This window comes from Empidonax traillii, unplaced genomic scaffold, assembly GCF_003031625.1.
Source record: "Empidonax traillii isolate 1590-97213 ecotype Southwest subspecies unplaced genomic scaffold, ASM303162v1 scaffold464:size472915, whole genome shotgun sequence".
Classification (NCBI taxonomy): Eukaryota; Metazoa; Chordata; class Aves; order Passeriformes; family Tyrannidae; genus Empidonax; species Empidonax traillii.
Window position 1 is genome coordinate 155808 of NW_020955657.1, and position 19236 is coordinate 175043.

General features: G+C 39.8%; 1 protein-coding gene across 1 annotated transcript in view; it reads right to left on the minus strand.

Annotated features, from left to right (window-relative positions):
* ADAMTS12 (ADAM metallopeptidase with thrombospondin type 1 motif 12) overlaps positions 1 to 19236 on the minus strand; it is a 139720-nt gene that overhangs the window by 48864 nt on the left and 71620 nt on the right. Inside the window, exons 5-12 of the mRNA XM_027895680.1 lie at positions 17936 to 18019; positions 16173 to 16297; positions 14652 to 14801; positions 11973 to 12116; positions 11164 to 11308; positions 7087 to 7179; positions 6713 to 6858; positions 5684 to 5853 (exon numbers count right to left, since the gene is read on the minus strand). Coding sequence (XP_027751481.1) covers positions 5684 to 5853; positions 6713 to 6858; positions 7087 to 7179; positions 11164 to 11308; positions 11973 to 12116; positions 14652 to 14801; positions 16173 to 16297; positions 17936 to 18019 — 1057 coding nt within the window. The remainder of the gene's footprint in view (positions 1 to 5683; positions 5854 to 6712; positions 6859 to 7086; positions 7180 to 11163; positions 11309 to 11972; positions 12117 to 14651; positions 14802 to 16172; positions 16298 to 17935; positions 18020 to 19236) is intronic.

The window sequence follows — 19236 nt, forward strand, 5'->3', positions numbered from 1 at the left end:
ACTGCTGAACGCTTTGAGTTGGAAAAGACCTTAAAGATCATCCATCCCTTCTGCCATGGGCAGGGACAACTTCCACTAGACCACATTGTTCAAAGCCCCATCAAATCTGGCCTTGAAGAAGGATGGGGTATCCACAACTTCTCTGGGCAACCTGTTCTAGAGCCTCACCACCTTCACAGTGAAGATTTTCTTCCTTATATCTAACCTAAACCTGCCCTCTGTCAGTTTAAAGCCATTCCCTTTGTCCTGTCTCTACATCTTATCCTTAAAAAAAGTCCCTCAGTGACTCTCTGACTTCCATTTTGCTCTCCTGTAAACCTCCTCCAGCTGGCTGCATCCTTCAGCCAGTACTGCTCCTATCTGGACATCAGATTTCAGCTGAGGTGCCACCAAAACTTAGCAGCCTAGAAAAATTCCATCTATTCTTTTACGTGAGAGATCAATCTAGTATAAAGGAGAAACACAGATGTAATGGAATCCCAAATCACAGAGTTCTCATAAGTGCCCAGTGACTTATCTGTAATCAGAATGAGACTGGGGAAGCAAGCCAGCAAAGCTGGCATGTGATTTTTCCCCCCCTATCTATACTATAACAAAGTTCAGATTCACCATGTGCAAACAGAACAACATGAAGATAACTAGAAAGGAACGTATTTCCTTCCCATTTTAAATTTGTTTACCTCGTAGCTGACTCCCATGAGTTCCCATGCAGGAAGGATCCAGCTTAACCTGACTAAGAAGGATGTAATTAATGTGTCTGTCACCAGAAGATAAGGCTTCAATGTTTTTCCCTACTTCACAAGGAAGAATAGAGGTGAGCCTCTTCTCTTCAAACCCTCACCTCTACGAAAACTCACAACTGGCTGTGCAAATCCAAACCAAAGAAAATTAGAAAAGACAATTACCAAACACAGACAAAATGGGGGGAAAAAAAGTTCAGGTGAAGCTACTTGACCAGTTTAACCAAGTTTGGAACTCCAAAAGAAACTTCTTTATTTTAAAACAGTGGCAATAGAAACATTATTTCATGTTGTTAGCTCAGCCCCTGTGACTGTATGAGAACAGATCTTACTTCACAGACAGACATATTTTGAAATAAATACAAAATTTAAAACAGTTTAACAACACAACCCCTATCTGACAGTACATGAAATGATCTTGGCACCAACTGAGAAAATAAAGGTGGTTACAGGATACTGAAGTTACATGATAATAAAGTTAGTTACAGGGTCTTGTATGTGGAAGTTAAGCTATCAGATTCTTATAAATGGAATTTGTCAAATGGTACGAAATAAATAAATGTGGGGTCAGCCTGATGGCAAGAGAAGTAGACTAACCCCAAAGTCTGACTAAACTGACAGAACAGGGGCTTGGATTGTGAAAAAAATTCAGCAAATATCCTGCTTAAAGCTGCTGGACAGTTTAGTCACCCTTGAACTTGAAAGTCCCCATCATTTTCAGGCTCCCAGGGATACTCAGAGGCTCCAGTTGAGCACGTGTGTTTCTGCGGTCCAGGGCAACTCCATAAAAGGACTATGTGAGTTTCCCAACCGGCACAAAGTCATTTAAAACAGAAAATTCTGAACTAGAACCTAAACACAGGTAGCCTAGGTAACAGCAAGATACCATTTACTGCTTCTCTGCCAGGCTGCTTTTTAAAGCTGTTTGTTGCATCTCATTGTATATTAAATCATAAGCTATTCAAAAACAGTTTTTGTCCTCTAGTGAAGGTACAATTCACACAACAGAAAAGACTGTTTAGTTATGTGACATTCACTATAATTGCTTTATGTAAGCTATGAAATTAAAGCCAGGAGACAGAGTTGTGACCATCCAGATAATTTACTGTTTTTTCCTGCAAGATGAAGGAACACAGAATGTTTAAAATGTCACAGAATGTCTAGCTCAGGAATTCATCTCCTCAGCTTGACACATCCACACAAAATCTGTATGTGCATTCAGGGTTTAGGAAAGCTCACTTTTCTTTTCCCCTTCTTGACAGGATTTAAAATGACTGACACTAAAACAGAAGCTATACTGAGTTTGAGTGGCAAGATTTTGTAAGAGGGGGTGGGCTACAGGGGAGGGTTCTGTAAGCAGCTGCCAGAAGCTTCCCCCATGTCCGACAGAGCCAACGCCAGAGAGATCCAAGATGGTCCTGATGCTGGTCATGGCCAAACCCACCAGCAAGGGTAGCAGCACTTCTGGGATAATATATTTAAGAAAGAGGAAAAAAACCTGCTGCACAACTGCTGTCAGGAGAGAGGAGTGAGAATGTGTGAGAGGAACAGCTCTGCAGGCACCAAGGTCAGTGAAGGAGGAGGGGGAGAAGGTGCTCCAGCTGTCAGAACTGAAGTTCCATGGCAGTGTGCGGTGCAGAGCATGGTGAGGCAGTTGTGCCCCTGCAGTCCCTGGAGGTCCAGGGAGGAACAGAGATCCACCTGCATTCCATGGAGGACCCCCCACTGGAGCAGGCGGATGTGCCCCAAGGAGGCTGTGACCCCATGGGAAGCCCGTGCTGGGGCAGGCTCCTGGCATGACCGGTGGCTCATGGAGAGAAGAGCCCACATTGGAGCAGCTTTGCTGGCAGGACTTGTGACCCTGTAGGGAACCTGTGCTGGAGCAGCCTGTTCCTAATGGACTGAAACTTATGGAAGGGACTCATGCTGGAGCAGTTTGAAGAACAGCAGCCCATGGGAAGGACTCATATTGGAGAGGTTCAAGGAATATTGTCTCTGATAGAACAGAGGAACAGCAGGAGGAAGAAGGAAGCAGCAGAGACAATGTGTGAAGAGCTGTCCACAGTCCCCATTCCACTGCACTGCTGCAGGGGAGGAGGTAGACAAAATTAAGAGTCGAGTTAAGCCTGGGAAGAAGGGAGGAGTGGGTGGAAGGTGTTTTAGAGTTTGGTTTTTATTTCTTATTACCCTTCTCTGACTTGATTGGTAATAATTTCCCCAAGTCGAGCCTGTTTTGCCCATGATGGTAACTAGTGAGTGATCTCTCCTTGCTCTTATCTTGACCAATAAGTCTTTTATTATATTCTCTCTTCCCTGTCCAGCCAACGAAGGGAGTGACACAGTGGGTATCTGGTGTCCAGCCAGGACTAACCAAAACCTTCCTGGCAGCAAGCTAAAGTATTAACAGAATGCCATTAAAGGTCTTTAATATTGGATTGCACAAGTAAAGGGAAAAAGTAAGGGAAGCTGGTATATACTGACAATGGTTGGTGTACTCACAACATGGTGGACATTGTGAGTAAGTCTCAAAACCACCTTGCTTCTGTGGGGGAAAGAACCACTCACCCTCAGCTATACAAGGATGAGGTCAGATGAAGGACCAGCACAGAACTTGTCCAATTCTCTGCTTATACAACTGTTACTAGAAGAGTCTGCCTCTCTGAGGAAGCCAGTATTATTTTAAGTTTGGAGTTCAGCAGCAAGAAAACACTTCAAATGCTGTTAATAGAATGTAAGACTGAAAGTGCAAATATTAAGGACCTCACAGATAATGGAGAGGAGATGTAACTCTAGGCTGAAATTCTGGCTGCTGAGAAAAAGGGTGAAAACAGTCAAAAAGCTTTTTCAGCTACTGAAAAAGATTTTTCCTTGGTACTTGAAGGATTTTGCAAAGGATGTTCCAGATGAAATATATCAGGCTTAGCAGGAAGCATTTATAAAATGCTATGCCTTACAGTGTGCAGGAAGCATTTGTTTCATGATTTTTAAAGCCCTTTAAAAACAGATCTTCTGCAACAAATGCACATGCAGAACTACCACTTCTATACCTCTGTTCAAGAGAGGACATGAATAGAGCCAAGGTTGCACCCTGCAGTGGTACACCCTGATTAACAGAGGTCTGGAATCCTAATTGCAATGGCAGGTGACTGAAGAAAATGTTTTAAGAGTTTGGTTTTGGCGTAAACCTTAGGCTGTTATCATTTGCCAGTGTTTTATTGGGAGTCATTCAATAAAAAAACAAAAACCTTTTTGTATCAACCATATTTTCTTTCATTAGAAATTTTCCTGGAAGTTTGTCTGCTCTGGGTTCATCTAAAATTTTTTAGATGAAACTGAAAGAGTAGCTGAAATCTAGGAAAGCAATTCAGAACTCCCAATAACTGAAATTGCAATGAACATCCTGGCAAATGAAATGGGAACTTCACCCTTGATCTTCATTACCTTAACCGGCTTATTTTTTTCATAAAAAAATACATTGCTAGCAAGTTTGGTGATGATATGATGCTAGAGGGGGGAGTGACTACTATACCTGAAGGCTGTGCTGCCATTCAGTGGGGCCTCTGTAGGCTGAAAAGCTGGGTGGGGGAAAACCCTAACGAAGTTCAACAAGGGCAAGTGTAGAGTCCTGCACTTGGGTAGGAATAACCCCAAGTACCAGCACAGGTCAGGGTCTGCAGAGCAGCTCTGCAGAGAAGGACCTGGGACTCTTGGTGGCTATGGCAAGTTGACCATGAGCCAGCAAGTGTGGCTTTGCCACCAGGAGGGCCAGTGGTATCCTGGGGTGCACTGGGAAGTGTGTGGCCAGCAGGTCCAGGGAGGTGATCCTCTCCTTCCTACTTGGCCCTAGTGAGGCCACATTTGGAGTACTGAGTCCAGTTCTGGGCTCCTCAGTGACAGAAAGACAAGGAACTACTGGAGAGAGGCCAGTGGAGGCCACAGAGATGATAAAGTGTCTCGAGCATCTCTCTTACGAGGAGAGACTGCAGGAGCTGGGCCTGTTTAGCCTAGAGAAGACTGAGAGGGGATCTCATTAATTCATATAGATACTTCAGAGGCAGGTGCCAAGAGGATGGTATCAGTGGTGCCCAGCAACAGGACAAGGAGCAATGGCCAAAAACTAAAACACAAGAAGTCTCACCTCAACCTCTTTAGGTTAAAGGTGGCACAGCCCTGGAATATGAATAGGAATAAGGAAATAGGAATACGAATAGAAATAGGAATAGAAATAGGAATAGAAAATAGGAATAGAAATAGGAATAGGAATGTCCAGGAGTATCTCTTTGGAGACATTCAAACCCCACCTGGAAGTGTGCCTGGTAACCCTGCCTTGGCAGCAGGGTTGGACTGGATGAGCTCCAGAGGTCCATTTCAACCCTAACAATTCTACTTTATACAGTGCCTCTACAGGATAATCTACACCTTACATTTATGCACACATCAAGAATCAAACTGCATCTATACTATACTGCATATAATAACTAGCTGTTACAAAGCAAGTTATAAGGCAGAGTCATCAACTCTGTCTCTACAATACAGAGCAGCATGATATTGAACCTGCTGAGATACTACTTTTTCAGTGTGGTGCCAGGTACACTTACCATGCAGATCTGAGTTTGAAAAGATGGCTTAGGCCTACCACAAACAATGAGCACAGACATGACTTCAACAGCTTTTCTTAGTGCTCAGTTCTTTTTACCAGGAACTGGACTAGTTCCAATCACAGCCATTATCACCAGAGCTCTGAAAGAACACCTATGTGTAGAGAACCACTGCCTTTGTGTGCAAACAAAGAGCACAATTGCACATGGAGGCACACTAGATTTTTCTCTCTAATTAACTAAAAGACATACAGTTCAGTGACCTCTTGCCCTGAAAATGGTTTCTCATGGGTCTGTAATTTGGCTTTTTATTTAAAACATTAAAAAACATTTGTAGCTTTGTACCTGTGTTATAAACAGGGACCCAGTGGTAGAACTCATTCTGGTAGGGAACTGTGTCAAATTCACTGCATTGCATCTGACGGAAGGTTGGCAAGTCTTTGCGACACGGGCTGATGTTACACATGCGATAGCGTTTCCTTTCTCCAGTGCAGTAGTCCCCTCCAAACTGTGGTCTAAAAGAGGAACAATGAGATTGGAGCATAATACTGTGTGTAAAAAAATAATTTTAAATGAAGAAATGTATTTCAGGTTCCAGAGGCAGAACAAGGTGAATCTGAATCCTTGACAAGCTAGAGATACCGTTCACATGTTTACTCAATTACTCAAACATATCAGTATGGAGCACAAAAATCTATGTATCTCAAAGTAGTGTTTGGTACTACATGGCTGACCTCACAATAAATTACCTTATCAAAGGAACCCCCTCTAAAATCCCATACTTTCCAGAACATTTAACAGTTCACTCAGAAAAGACAAATTAATTCTGCTGTTAGGCACCCTTTTAGTAATTTCTGAAAATGAGATGTAGAGCCATTAACTAATTCTGTACTAGGTAATTCTGCCTTTCATGTTCTGTACCTGACAACTCACGTATCTGAAGCTCAAACAAAGCTGATGACTAAAACAGAACATGCAAAATGAGTTCTATGGGTCAGATTGCTAGATATTGTTCTCAGCTGGTTCCTGAGGACATTTATTTATTCACTGCAGTATTAATAAAGTAGTATTTATATAAAGTAGTATTTCTATAATTTCTGCAAAGTCTGAACACTAAACAACAGGGTTGGGGGGTTTCCACTTTGTGTAGAAATAATGTCCATGAAGGGTAAGGATTAGAGAACAAGAGGACTATTGCCAAAGATGAGCCAGCTGAATTTCACACAGGTATGCTTAACTTGGAAGGAGAGGTCTCATGAAGTCTGTTGGTTTGGCACCTGCTGGTAACAGTTTCACACAAAAGAGCTTACACTGTCGTAAGCACCTGAAAGATCTTGGAAAAAAAGGTAAGAAAAGATTATGCACTCAGCTTACTCTGGGTTATCGCACAGTCTCTCTGCGCTTTGAACTCCTGCCCCACATGTCCTTGTGCAATGGGACCATGATGACCAAATCCCCCATCCGCCATGGATTACTTCAGGAGTCTTGCCTACTGTAATACACTCACCAGAGAAGCACCACTGAGGACAGAAGAGAAAGCACAGGTGGCTTAAGATCATTACCACAGGAAATGTTACTGTGAATTACTTGTTATTTTGATTCTGAAGGTTGAACACTTAAGTGGATATATAAATGGAGATGTCACAGAATGACCTTCTTTCACTTTGAACAATGGCAGAGCTATTCATGACTCCTCAGCTGCCCTTTTGCAGGCAGCACAGCTTGCCAGCAGCGTGGTTCACAGTCACCTTGTTTTCTCCACACCGAGTGCCATCTGCAGCTGCATCCAGTTTGGAGCGGCAGGAGCCTTTCACTGAGCACCAGAGTGTTTGGCAAAGGTTCTGAAAACAAAAGAAAGTATGAAGCAGGCCAACATTTTCAAAAGTCTCCTACACTTTTTTACATCTGTTTACAAATCCTTCTAAGTATTGTATTTCCAGAGGAAAATGTTTGGGGCTTTCCACAAGTTAGGACCCACCAAGAGTCCAAATTTAGGTACTTGTCCTTACTGTACAAGGAGGGACTATTCAACAAATCAAAAATGGTAAATACTATCAAATGCATTCTCTGAACTATGTAAGTACAAATATTCTCCTCACTGGCTGTTCAGCTCCCAGCTGCTAACAGCAATGGCTTAACAAACTGTGGCCACTATTTTTTATAGCTCAGGTGAACAGAAAATTGTACTATTTTCATTTGATGAGTACTAATGAATACCATGTTCAATTCTGCATTGCTGTCTGCCTGAAAACAGATAGCAAAATCAAAGAAGGTTACAGAAGCCAGCCAGGTAAGTACAAACAACATCACGTTTCCAAGTACAACAGACAGTTAATACTAACGGAGGTCCCAAAACCAGATGAGCAAAAAGTGATCAAGTCTCTTAAAACATCAGCTATGCAGACGGCAGGGAAATTATCTAAAACAAGGCAGTCCAGGCTAGCTGGCAGAGAAAAAAACATAGTGAGTTGTGTAGAGTAAGGGCTCAGGTTAGTGGATGCTTGCATATTAAGCAACTCAGAAGCTGGTGCCAGTTCTATGCAGTCGATTGCCAATAAAGCACAGGATTCCAGCTGCTGCTCCACGTGCAGTGGTCAGCTCCACAGAAGAGACAGAAACTCCTGAGTCAACAAAACAAGCAGGGCAAGAAACATTACATCTACCCTATATCAAATCAGCTGCACTCAATCAGAACTATTGTCTAGAGAGTAAGGATAGACAACAAGGGCTATTCCTCCCTCCTCAGCTAACACGCATTCCAGCTTCTCTCATTTGACACACAGGAGCCCTCCATGCTTAGGAATTCCTGAATGATCAGGGGTTTTGTCTGAAATACCACTTCCAAGCTAGAGAAACCAGGGCTCTCAGGGAGACTGAAACAACAGAAGCAAAATCCCAGGGGCTCTGGGCCAGGTCTTGACTGAGACTATTTGGACTGGAGGAGGGAACAGAGCTGACAGCACAAACCTGTGAAGCAGGGGCACCTGTAAATGTCATTAGAGAAAATCTTATCAGAGTTGATAAGAAGGATTCCATTAGCAGCTCCCCTTGGGATTCTCAGATCAAGCCTCATGCCAAATTTGTGAGCCAACATATAAACTGGGCACTTGCAAAAATGCAGCCCAGCAAGCCAGCAGAAATGTTTGGCCAAGTGGGAAATGCAAAACTTGGTTGCTAATTTCTGACTGGCTTCTATTTAAAATAGCTAAGTTTGGGCGCAGACTGCTTTCAGAGGGTTGCCTTTTATTTACTTTCTCCATTGTGTATTCACCTTGTTTATCACCTAGAGCACCAGAAAAGAAGTCGACAGCCCAGAACATCTCTAAGCACTCCAAATCTCCAGGTGGAAGACAATGTCTGGGGCACTGAATCCTGGCTCTCTTAGCTGTTTTGAGGCAATGTACACAAGTCAAACTTTGTTTTGCAGTTCAAAGGTGGCATTACCAACTTTTTGTGAAGCTATTGTTGTCAGGTTCTTAAGCCAGAGCTACCCAAGTGTTCCAGATGATGAATTTTCTCTCATTATGAAATTCATCCTTTACTTTAACTCCTGTTTGTAGAACATGGTTTGAGTTTTTAATGTATAAAGTGTACTCTTTCACTGTGCCTCAGATACCCAAGAAACTGGCACAGAAACTGGACACAGTTTTCCACTGGCAGTTACTTTTTTATGAGGTGCACCCACAGACTTCAAAGTCAAGAGTTTACAGAGGAAATTCTTTAGCTTTGCAAGGATTTTTCCATATTGATCTCCATGAATCAAAACTTTTCTCTAAGAATACTGAAATAACAACAGTAAGAGATAATGCCCCCTTTACTGTGTGCCTTTGGAGGTAACAGGCAGAAATCCATGACTACCATGGACTCACTGTGATGCAAAAGTTTTCTATTCATCAGCAGTATGAATACACACTTTCCACCCAATCTATCAGGTTATGGTCTGAATCCAAACTAATATGGTGTCACAGAAGTTAGTGGAAGTGTTGGAGATAAAGAGGGGGTATTAAGATAAGGATTTTGAGCTCCTACAGACCATTCTAGCTACCTATCTAGCTGTGGATCTACCTACGGCTTGGCAAATTTCTCCACCTACTACGTATTTTCCTTTTCTTTACCTTATTAGAGGGACAGTATTTATGTACTTCAGGACGATGCTTAGAGAATTTTCCATGAACCTAAATGGTTTGTGGAAAACACTATTTGAATTATGAATATCAGTTTTTGCTAAGTGTAATCACTGACCCCTAGGGCATCCTCAGCTAAATGCAGATTCTTCTCTCAAAAAGAACCTGCGGATCAAACTCAGTCAGACATTAAAAGTTACAGAAAAAAAGTAACCTTGTCAGTGAGAAAGATTATGTAAATAGAGGAAAGGCAAAGAACAGTCAGACCTCACAGACAAATCAACAATACTGATGATTCAATATTCCAGGTAGACTGTACTATTCATGATTCCATCTCTTGCCAGTGCAGCTGCCAGCAAAATACAGGCCTCTCAGTGAAATACAAAATGAGATGATACCAATTAATTTCATGATATATGTCTAGCTGTAAAATTGGTTAATCAGGAGATGTTGAATGTAAAGACCTATTAGGTTCAAACCCAAGTAGAGACAGACTGAACCAATACCGCAAAATTACATCTGAATTTTGCATGTGTACCAACAGACAAATTACAGTAACTGAGGAAACTGGAACAGCAGGTAATGAAAGCAATCTTTCAATACCTGCTTCAGATTCAGCAGTTGCAGTTCAAGACTGGTAATCATGTTATCTATTAAGGTTGAAAAGATTAATCAGAAATAATTTCCCTCATAGAAGCGTAGATGAAGATACACATAATTATCTGAGTGGAATAAACAGTCAACATGAGCAGTGCCCAGTCCACAGCTGTGCTCATACCAGCACTGCTGAGAGCCAAAGCACCCTTCTGTGTTTAAAAGGATGAGCAAGTTGGATGCTATCTCCAATATTTGCTGCACATTGTAGCAAAATTTAGTGATCTCTTAGCTAGGCTAGCACTTTAAAACACTGTTTCTGAACTGTTCTATGAAGGAAAAAGCTGTAGAGACCCAAAGAGCTCTGAATATGCTAGGTATAGGTAAAATAGCATACCACTACACCTTAGCTAATATAACCTGTTACTCTGCAGTGGCTCCTAAATCTTGTGAGGGTTGCACTGCTGTGACTATAGCACTCTCTTGCATCTTCAAACAACAGTGTTTTGCTATTTTGTGAGATAGACCCCAGGGTACTTTGGTAACTATGCATTTCTGCGTTAAAAAAAAAAATCTACTGTTTAATGGGAAATAAAGTTTTTTAAAAACAATTATTTTTCATAAAATATTCTTTTATTTTTAGACCATAGAGAGTGTGAAAAATCAGAGAGTGCAATCTTGATTCCTTCAGAAAACTCTTCCTAGAACTGAAGATTTGTTTCCAGATTTGGTGAGTTGAAAGCTGTAGGGTTGAAGAATTTTTTTAAAATGAGATTTAATCTGCATGGATAGCTTACAAAAGATCAGTATCATAAGTTTAAAAACAAAATGACTCCACTGCTAAAGGACAAACATTTAATGATTGATATGGTTCATATCAAGTAAAGATGAAATACAAGGCAAACATTGCTAAAACTCACTTCCAGAATCTGCAGAGCAGAATTAAAACAGTGTTAGGCAATCCCAGCACACCTAGCCTATGAGATTCTGAACTCGCTGCATACATACATACATAGCTAGCAGCTGAGGTTCACTGACTGCACTTTCATGCCACTCAAGAAATTTGAATTTTTGTTATGAGAATGAAGAAAAACACAGAGCACTTACGTCCACATCTTCACAGAAGGTAGCATTGGAACCATACTGAAGCTGGCATTGGTGGTGCACATCATAAATCACTCCAGGAGCAATGACTGGGGACTTTAAAACTTCTTTTTGGGGGATATCATCAAGACAGAATCCCCACCCTCGGCTAAAAGACAAAAACTGCGTATTAATAAAAAACCCACCACCACACTTTTATGACACTTCTATACAGACTTGCAGTACCTAATTCTAAAGGTAATCTTGCTTATGGCCTTTGGAAATAATACTTCCAAATTCCAGCTAAGTTATGCTGAAGTGCTGCTAACAAATTTGTTACCTCACCTAGTAAGGAATAGTTTAGAAAGGCAAAATACAGCTTGTCGAAGTGGAAATATCATGAGATCATTATGGTTTGCAAAGTAGCTTCAGAAAACTCCATAGGCTCTAGTTAATGTTATACCACATTGCTGCTCTTAAAAAGAATGTAACAGACTTGAACAAGTCATTGAAGCCAAGCACATGTCGTTCTGGCCAAAGGCAAAGTCTATAAAGTTTCGTCAAGTGTTGATGGAAAGGCTTCTTTCCTCTTGGTAACTGCAAAAAGCTGCAGACTGCACCAAACCTGAGCCCATATGGCAGACCTGAGTTCACTGTCAGACAGCAAGACTATAACAGAATTTGTGCTGTGCCTTCCATGGGAATTAACTCAATCATAATAAAACACCCCCCATTTATCAATATAATAACACAAGATTTACTTTAAACTCCACATAAACATCTCATACTAAGTTTTACTCAATGCAGGCAAATGCTACAACCTGCTCACTCACTCTAGGAAACGTGTGATGTACTCCTTGCTGCACTGCGACCAGGTGAGCGGCGTGGGATCATATTGCAACTGTCGGGACATAATATATGGGCGCTTTCCAACAGGCTCACAGTCATTCTCTTTTCCATCATGCTGGATTCCAAAACTGGAGATAAAAAACAACATCTAATCACTCCAGCTGATTGGTTGTACCACAACACCTAACTATGGGTTCCACACTCCGTTTTAAGAGACACTTACGTTGCTTCTTCCCCTGCTGAGCTGCAGGTAACTGTTTGCTAAAAAAAAAAATATACAGAGCTTATGACCCAAAACTATGAGAAATCTACACTCCTGCAGGCCATCAAACATACCTGTTACGCACAGCAATATTGTTCTGCACAAAATAAAGAACAGAAGAACAGACTGTCACAGACTGTACTCAGGTACTTTTAAGGGAGTGCAAACACTAGTGTGCAGTTGGTTCAGGAGCCACAGTTTAAACCTAAAAGCTACGTTACAGCTGCTACGGGTAAGACCACTTCCTAGATCTTGGTGCAAGCTTGCATAACTTTAACTATTATCAGGTTTTGTTACATTCTGTCTTATATTCTCTCATAATCATGTCTCTATTGCTTGTTTCCTTTTAAAACACTTTTGATAGATTGCAACACAGATACTGTTTACAAAACTATTGAATGTTCAGTGAATTTCTCTCCACTCTCTACTCCATCTTCCTGTTTAGCTTTCTCAACCTGTGCCTTACAGACTTCCACAGCAGGTTCTCTCCAGTTTCTCTGACTTACTGAAAAATTTCTTTATTCAACAGCTTTCAGAAATCATAAACATAAAAAACTTTGGATGGATGCAACTATTCAACTATGCCTCTATGTCACCTGAGCGTGAAGATAATCTGAAATAATAGCATATGAAGACATTGACATATGAAGACATTGACACCTACACTGTAAATAGCCGAAGGTGTCTAAGTCCTAAGAGCAGTGACAACTTTCTCAGGCCATAATTCAGTCACAAAATTAGACAAAGTGAATTCAAACCACTTAAGACTGTGTTTCTGGAAAATGTAATCATACCATGACTCAAAAGTTCCAAAAGCAGAGCACAATTACAGTTAAAATAGACGCCATTAATGAGTCAGAGACATAAAAGCAGGTACGTCCCCTTGCTAACAGGGTCTTTTCCATGAACAGAGTCTGTTAAACCAGGAGGCAGCAAACATTTAGAGGAACAGGATAGTGAAGAGTTGACTTCCAATATTCATCTAAGGAATGGGTGCATATCTGTCTTACTTTTTTTTCATCTCTTCTTACAGACTTTACCCATACTGAACTTTTCAGTGTATGAACTCTAACCTGGCTTGAGGTTAACAAGGTAACAATAAACCCTATGGTATTCCACGTCCTTTATGGAGGCAATTCTTAAACCCTCCATTGATTCTGCAAGGGCGATTATAGCAGTGCTCAGTCTCACAGCATCCAAAGGACAGAGGATTGACAGCCACCCAGACTAGACCATGGAGAAGGTCACACATGGATCTACGGGGAAGAAGTGTCTTCAGGTTACTACTGCTAATGAAAAAAGCTCACTGTCAGCAGCAGGGCTGTGGGGACCAAGCAACTAAGTCCACAGCACCCAGATCAAATTGCAGTGATTTCAGCATTATTTACCTATACTATTTCCTTTCTGGAAATGGAGAGGTTGAATAAAAAAAGGCCGATTAATGGGTGACAGGGTCATTACCATCATTGTAATTATTACACCCTATCAGAAAATACAGGCGTCATCCTGATTGGTGGCTGGGTGCACAATGAAATTAATGTGACTGTAGTTACAGCAATGAACATGTGGCCAAGCAACACAGTCCAGTTAAAAAGCACAGGCATTACAGTCAAACCAGAGTATCCATGAGATAATGCTTTGCCCCCAGGAAAACAGCTGTGTCAAAATAGATTCAAAACTCAACATTTTTTCAGGTGAGTTAATAAGCCAACTAACCAACTAAAACACTCCCAGAAATACAAAATTCTCAGAAATCTGGTTCAAGCAAAAAACCCATCATAAAAAAAAAAATGTTTAACTGTATGTGAAACTAAATGTTCAGGAACTTTAGTTATCTTGACCTGAGTGTACCTAAAATAGCAATATTACCATATGGAAGATATCACTTATTAAGAAACACCAAAAAGCAACTTTATTAGTTCACCAGAAAGGAGAAAAAAAGTACTAAATATAAGATTTAATATATGAATTTGACCACTTGAGTTAAAAATGTTTTCTAGCTAATCTGCAATGTTGAAATACCTTGACGTAATGAAACAGGTATTCTCTAAATGTTTTGGGTTGATCTGGGGGTCACCTAAAGTAATAGCATGGAAATTTAACCCATGTTTGGAAAAATTAGCATGATTAAATTGGGCTTTTTGTAGCTTATTTATTTTATCCTGATGTACTGCCCTAACAGACACTGTTAAAAGGGGCAGATTGAATACTTGCTTATGTAAATACAGATCAGAGGCTAAAGTATTTCTTTCTTATTCCTTTGCTTTGAAGAAACAAATACAGTTTTGATTTTAATAGTAGAGACATTAACTCACTTCTTGTTTTGTTTCTATCTGGCAATTTGAGTATTAACATGCAAACAATAAACTCAATTAGGTCCCTCCTTCACTGTCTGCTATACCTGTGTCCAAGTTCATGAGCAATAGTGAAAGCCAACGGAAGGCCAGAATCTTCATTGATGTTGCAGCTTCTGTGAGGCTGACACATGCCTGACAGGTGAGACAAACCTAAGGTTTCACATGGACGATTCATGCCAGCACAAATGTCCTTTCTAGAAACACAAAAGAGATGTGTTATTTAAAGTGCTTAACACCAGCTGTGGAGCATCACTGTCACTGGGTGGCAAGTCTCCACCTTGTAATGTACCAGTGCTAATTCACATTTTAAGCAGAGCATAGTGATAACACTTTTACAAACAAATATGCAACAACATACACTTGCTCTACTACTATCATTATACTGCTATAATTTGTAGCCAGTATTTATGTGGCTGCAGTGTCTAAACACATACACTTATTGTCAACCCGCATAAGAAAAAGTTTTAGGGCCTCCAACTCTAACAGCATTTTGAAGTACCGTTTATTAAAGTCATCATTCTTCAGCTTCATTCAAGTGAACTGTTTGAAGTCTTTTTATTTGGAGACCTAAATCATGCATCTTTGTGAGATCTTATTTCACATTCTTATTCTAAAATTTTTGACCAAAAATAAAACACTGACAAGGTGGAGATCAGTCAAAAGTTGGACTTGACAATCTTGAAGATCTTTTCCAATCTAAATGATTCTGTGATTCTCTTTTTTTACTGAACCACTTGAGATTTTTTTGTTGTTTTTTTTTTCCTGACAGATTTTAACTCAAGACTGTTTTTTTCAGACCATAGTCCTGATCTTTTCTGTCAGTTCTGTTCAGACTGAATCTATTTTTACAGACCTGTAGAAGTCCCATTTCTTACCATGACACAAACTCCCAATGTAACATCAGACATCATCTTAAGTTTTCTATTCCTCCCCTGCTCATAAACATAACAAATATTCTGTTTCTCCTTATATATGAAGATATTTTAAAAGCAAATATCTTAAAGCTTAAAAATGAATTACACAATGTTTGCAAAATACTTTTCCATTCTGAGCTGCACTTGTACATTACTTGAGGAGTTGTTCATCTGTGTTTTACTTTGTTTTGGTACATTGCCTCAAAGAAGAATAGAGGAGTGATTGAGCACAAAATGAGATAGGACCAGTTAGGGAAAATGACCTCTGCAAATTGCTCATTTCACAGGACATACAGATCACAATTTTGTGACTAAGATGCACCTCTAACCCCTATGGAAACATAGTGTTATCAGTATTTTGAAAACAAATTAAAAATTATCCCTTTAAGAGGTACAGAAGGCCTAATTTCAACCACATTTTTATAATACAGCTCACATTCTCTGCTGTATCAGTGTCAGACTCGCTCACCCTGTGCTACTGTTGCGTTACCACTGTGTTTCAGGAACAGCATATCTTCACTGGACCACTTCACTGAGTTCTGTGCAGGATGAACTAAATTATGCCATAAGCTTACTAAAAACCGTATCATCACAAAAAAAACCAATGCAACTGGACAACAGTCAGTCACTGACATCAAACTGCTGTCATACCTGGTGAGGAGGACGGCCACATCGTGGTGCGTGGGGTTGACATCACTCTTCGGATTGACACTCTTCTGCCATTTGCAGAAGCTGGCTAATGTCTTATCAGCATGGTGTACTATCTTCAAGCCTTGCTAATGAGAAATGAAGGAAAATATAATTGTAAAGACCATACTGCATTGCAGTAATGTCTCAGTGAACTCAGCTGTGAAAATGGGTAATCATTGAATTGTAATTGATTATGTTTTTGCCTAAGGTTAGAACCATCATTAGGAGCAATGACATCTATTTATCTAACATTGAATATTAAGTTAAAATGTTGACCTTTCTGTAACTGGTGCAGCTAAAAGAAAAATTACATGTAGAAATGTACATATTTTTTGGTAAGAGAGCTTCATAAGATCCAACACTGAAATGAAACTTTCAAACATTTTATATTCTCTTGAAATCAAGTTTTCCTCTAAACAGAAGGTGAAGATAACTTAGGGACTTCATGCTCAAGTCTGTCCCTAAATGATATGTGAACACTGTCATGCTCAGGGAACAACTATGCTCTTGACCGTGTATTTATTTCACAATATTTTTCAATTCAATGCAGTCATAAATGTTTCTTACTCAACTTATTATTATACAGTTTACATGCAAATGACTGAAAATTCTGACATAAAGAGTCTACAAAATAAATTCATTAAAAAATAAATTTTCTGATTTCTGGTCTTGGACACTCACTTTATCCTGCCTCAGTTCACGTCATTTTTTTAGGAAGCATCTAAGCATACATTGTTACAGACAGTAATTTCTGGGTACCTTAAAACCAAATTTTGAAAGCTATCAAACACTGTTACCTCCAACATTGCCATCCTCAACTGAATAGTATCAGTGTGTATCAAAACAGCCGCAGAAATTTAGCAAGTTAATTAGTTGGAGCTCAGCATGGACCTCAGGTCCCAATTGTCCTGTTCAGATGCAAATTAGTGGGTTTGGGCCATCTACACTTACATTTTTAACTAATGACTGATGGCTATAAGGACAGACTCTATTCCAATAACCATTTTTGAAGACATAGCCTGGCCCTGTGGGTTGGTTTACCCACTTCAATACCACTGGGACCACCTGGCTTATGATTATAAATCATAAGCCACTGAGAAAATCCCTTTAAGGTGTTCCTGCAGTGACATCTAGCTATGTCATACACAGTCTTTTAAAAATAATTATAAAACTATGACAATCAGCATGTGTTTAAGCATGTAGCAACATATTTGTGAAAGAGAGACAATGGAAACTACCAATATAAAGCTAGCCTATAGCAATTAACATCTACTTAGTTCTCAATGTTTTGCTTCAAAAGAGATTTATTGTGCAGTTTTGAACTGCACAATAACAGATTTAATTCTTCAGAGACCTGCAAATACTCCAGCACTACACTTTACAGTACATTTCAGGTAGTGTTAGATAATTAGATTCTGAATGTTGATGCGTAATTTCTGTTTCTCATCTAGTCTTCCACGGCATCCTATGTTCTTTTTAGTCTGGGCGTATTCCATTTCCCCATACCTAACTTGCCTGTTTTAAATATATTTTCCCAGGCAATTCTGTGCAGAAATACCTGAAGTCATCACTGCTATCCAGGGCAGCCTTTATTCTAAAACCAGACATGTCAAAGGTTATTAACAGAGTAAAATTAACACATTACTTAAGCAAATATGATTACAGCTCAATGCATTGAACTCAAAGTTTTGTAAGTGATATTTTGAGGTAAATAAAAACCTTACCTCTTCCTCCTCAAAGAGGATGAGCCGGACCAGTACAATGTGAATTGCATTGCCAATGCTTGGATCGTGGAACAATCCTGTGACCTGTGCCAGAGCCAGGAGGTATGAGATTAACTGATTCCTCTATAGCAGAACATGACTTTAGAGAGAAAACACGACATTTACTTCTAGTATACTGTTTATCTGGGGGTGTAGTTTTGCTTTTTAAATCCTCAATGCATTTCACTGAAAGTTTACTGAAAGGTAATGAATGTTGGAACTACTGCAAAGGTTAGATTTGCCAAACAAGTGATAATACAAAAGTTACTAAGCTAAAGAGCAAAACCTCACAGAAAATTATAGTATGTCCATTTACCCCTCAAAAACTTAAGAGTTCTTAAAAAACACTAGCAGCAAAGAACACAACATCTACAGTCACATAACGCTGATGGAGAGGTCCCCTCAGGGTGCAAATAAACCAGCATATTAAATTGTTCTGCTTTAAATCAACAGGAATTGGATTCTGTCACCAAAAAAAAAAAAAAAAAAAAAAGGCAAAATTTAATCAGTACAAGTAAAGAGAAACACTCTTGTGTTTTCAGAGCACAGGAGAGGATGATAAAAACAAAAGCCAAGATAATGACTCCATTAAAAAAAGACTCCATATAAAACCGTATAAGAACTGAACTCGGCAAAAATGTGATCCAATTGCCATAAACATCCTTACAATGTTGAATTAGGCAGGTGGAACAATGATACTCACAACCTATCTGCATGTGACCTATGCCATCTATCACAGGAAATCCGAATGAACAAAACAGATTGCCTTTGGATCAAAACTATTATGGAGGAGAACACTAAAGAAGAAATTACTAATATAAAGTGGAAATCGTGTTTACAAAGGCCTGATTTGGATATGGGTCTTCTTCAAGGTACTCTATGCAGAAAATTGAAACATTTTAAGTAACCCTAATATCTAAGGTCAGAGACCGCAGAGAAAATGTTGGGATTTGTTTGTTCCTGAACCTGATAATGACTGGGTTTTATTACATGCTTTTTTCCCTCTGTGGACAAAACCTCACATGCTCAAACAACCTTTGTACCTGTTTAATCAGACTCACTGCCTCAGCAGCTAGTAAGATTCATTCGGACACAGCTAGGAACACACTATATAAATATAAGGGACAGACCAGTTAACATGGCTAAAATTATAATGTGATTAACTTAGCATATATTACACATGTGCCATGATAACCACATAGGACATATCCGCAACAGACTCTCAAGATCAATATCTACTATACAGATAATATTGATACAGA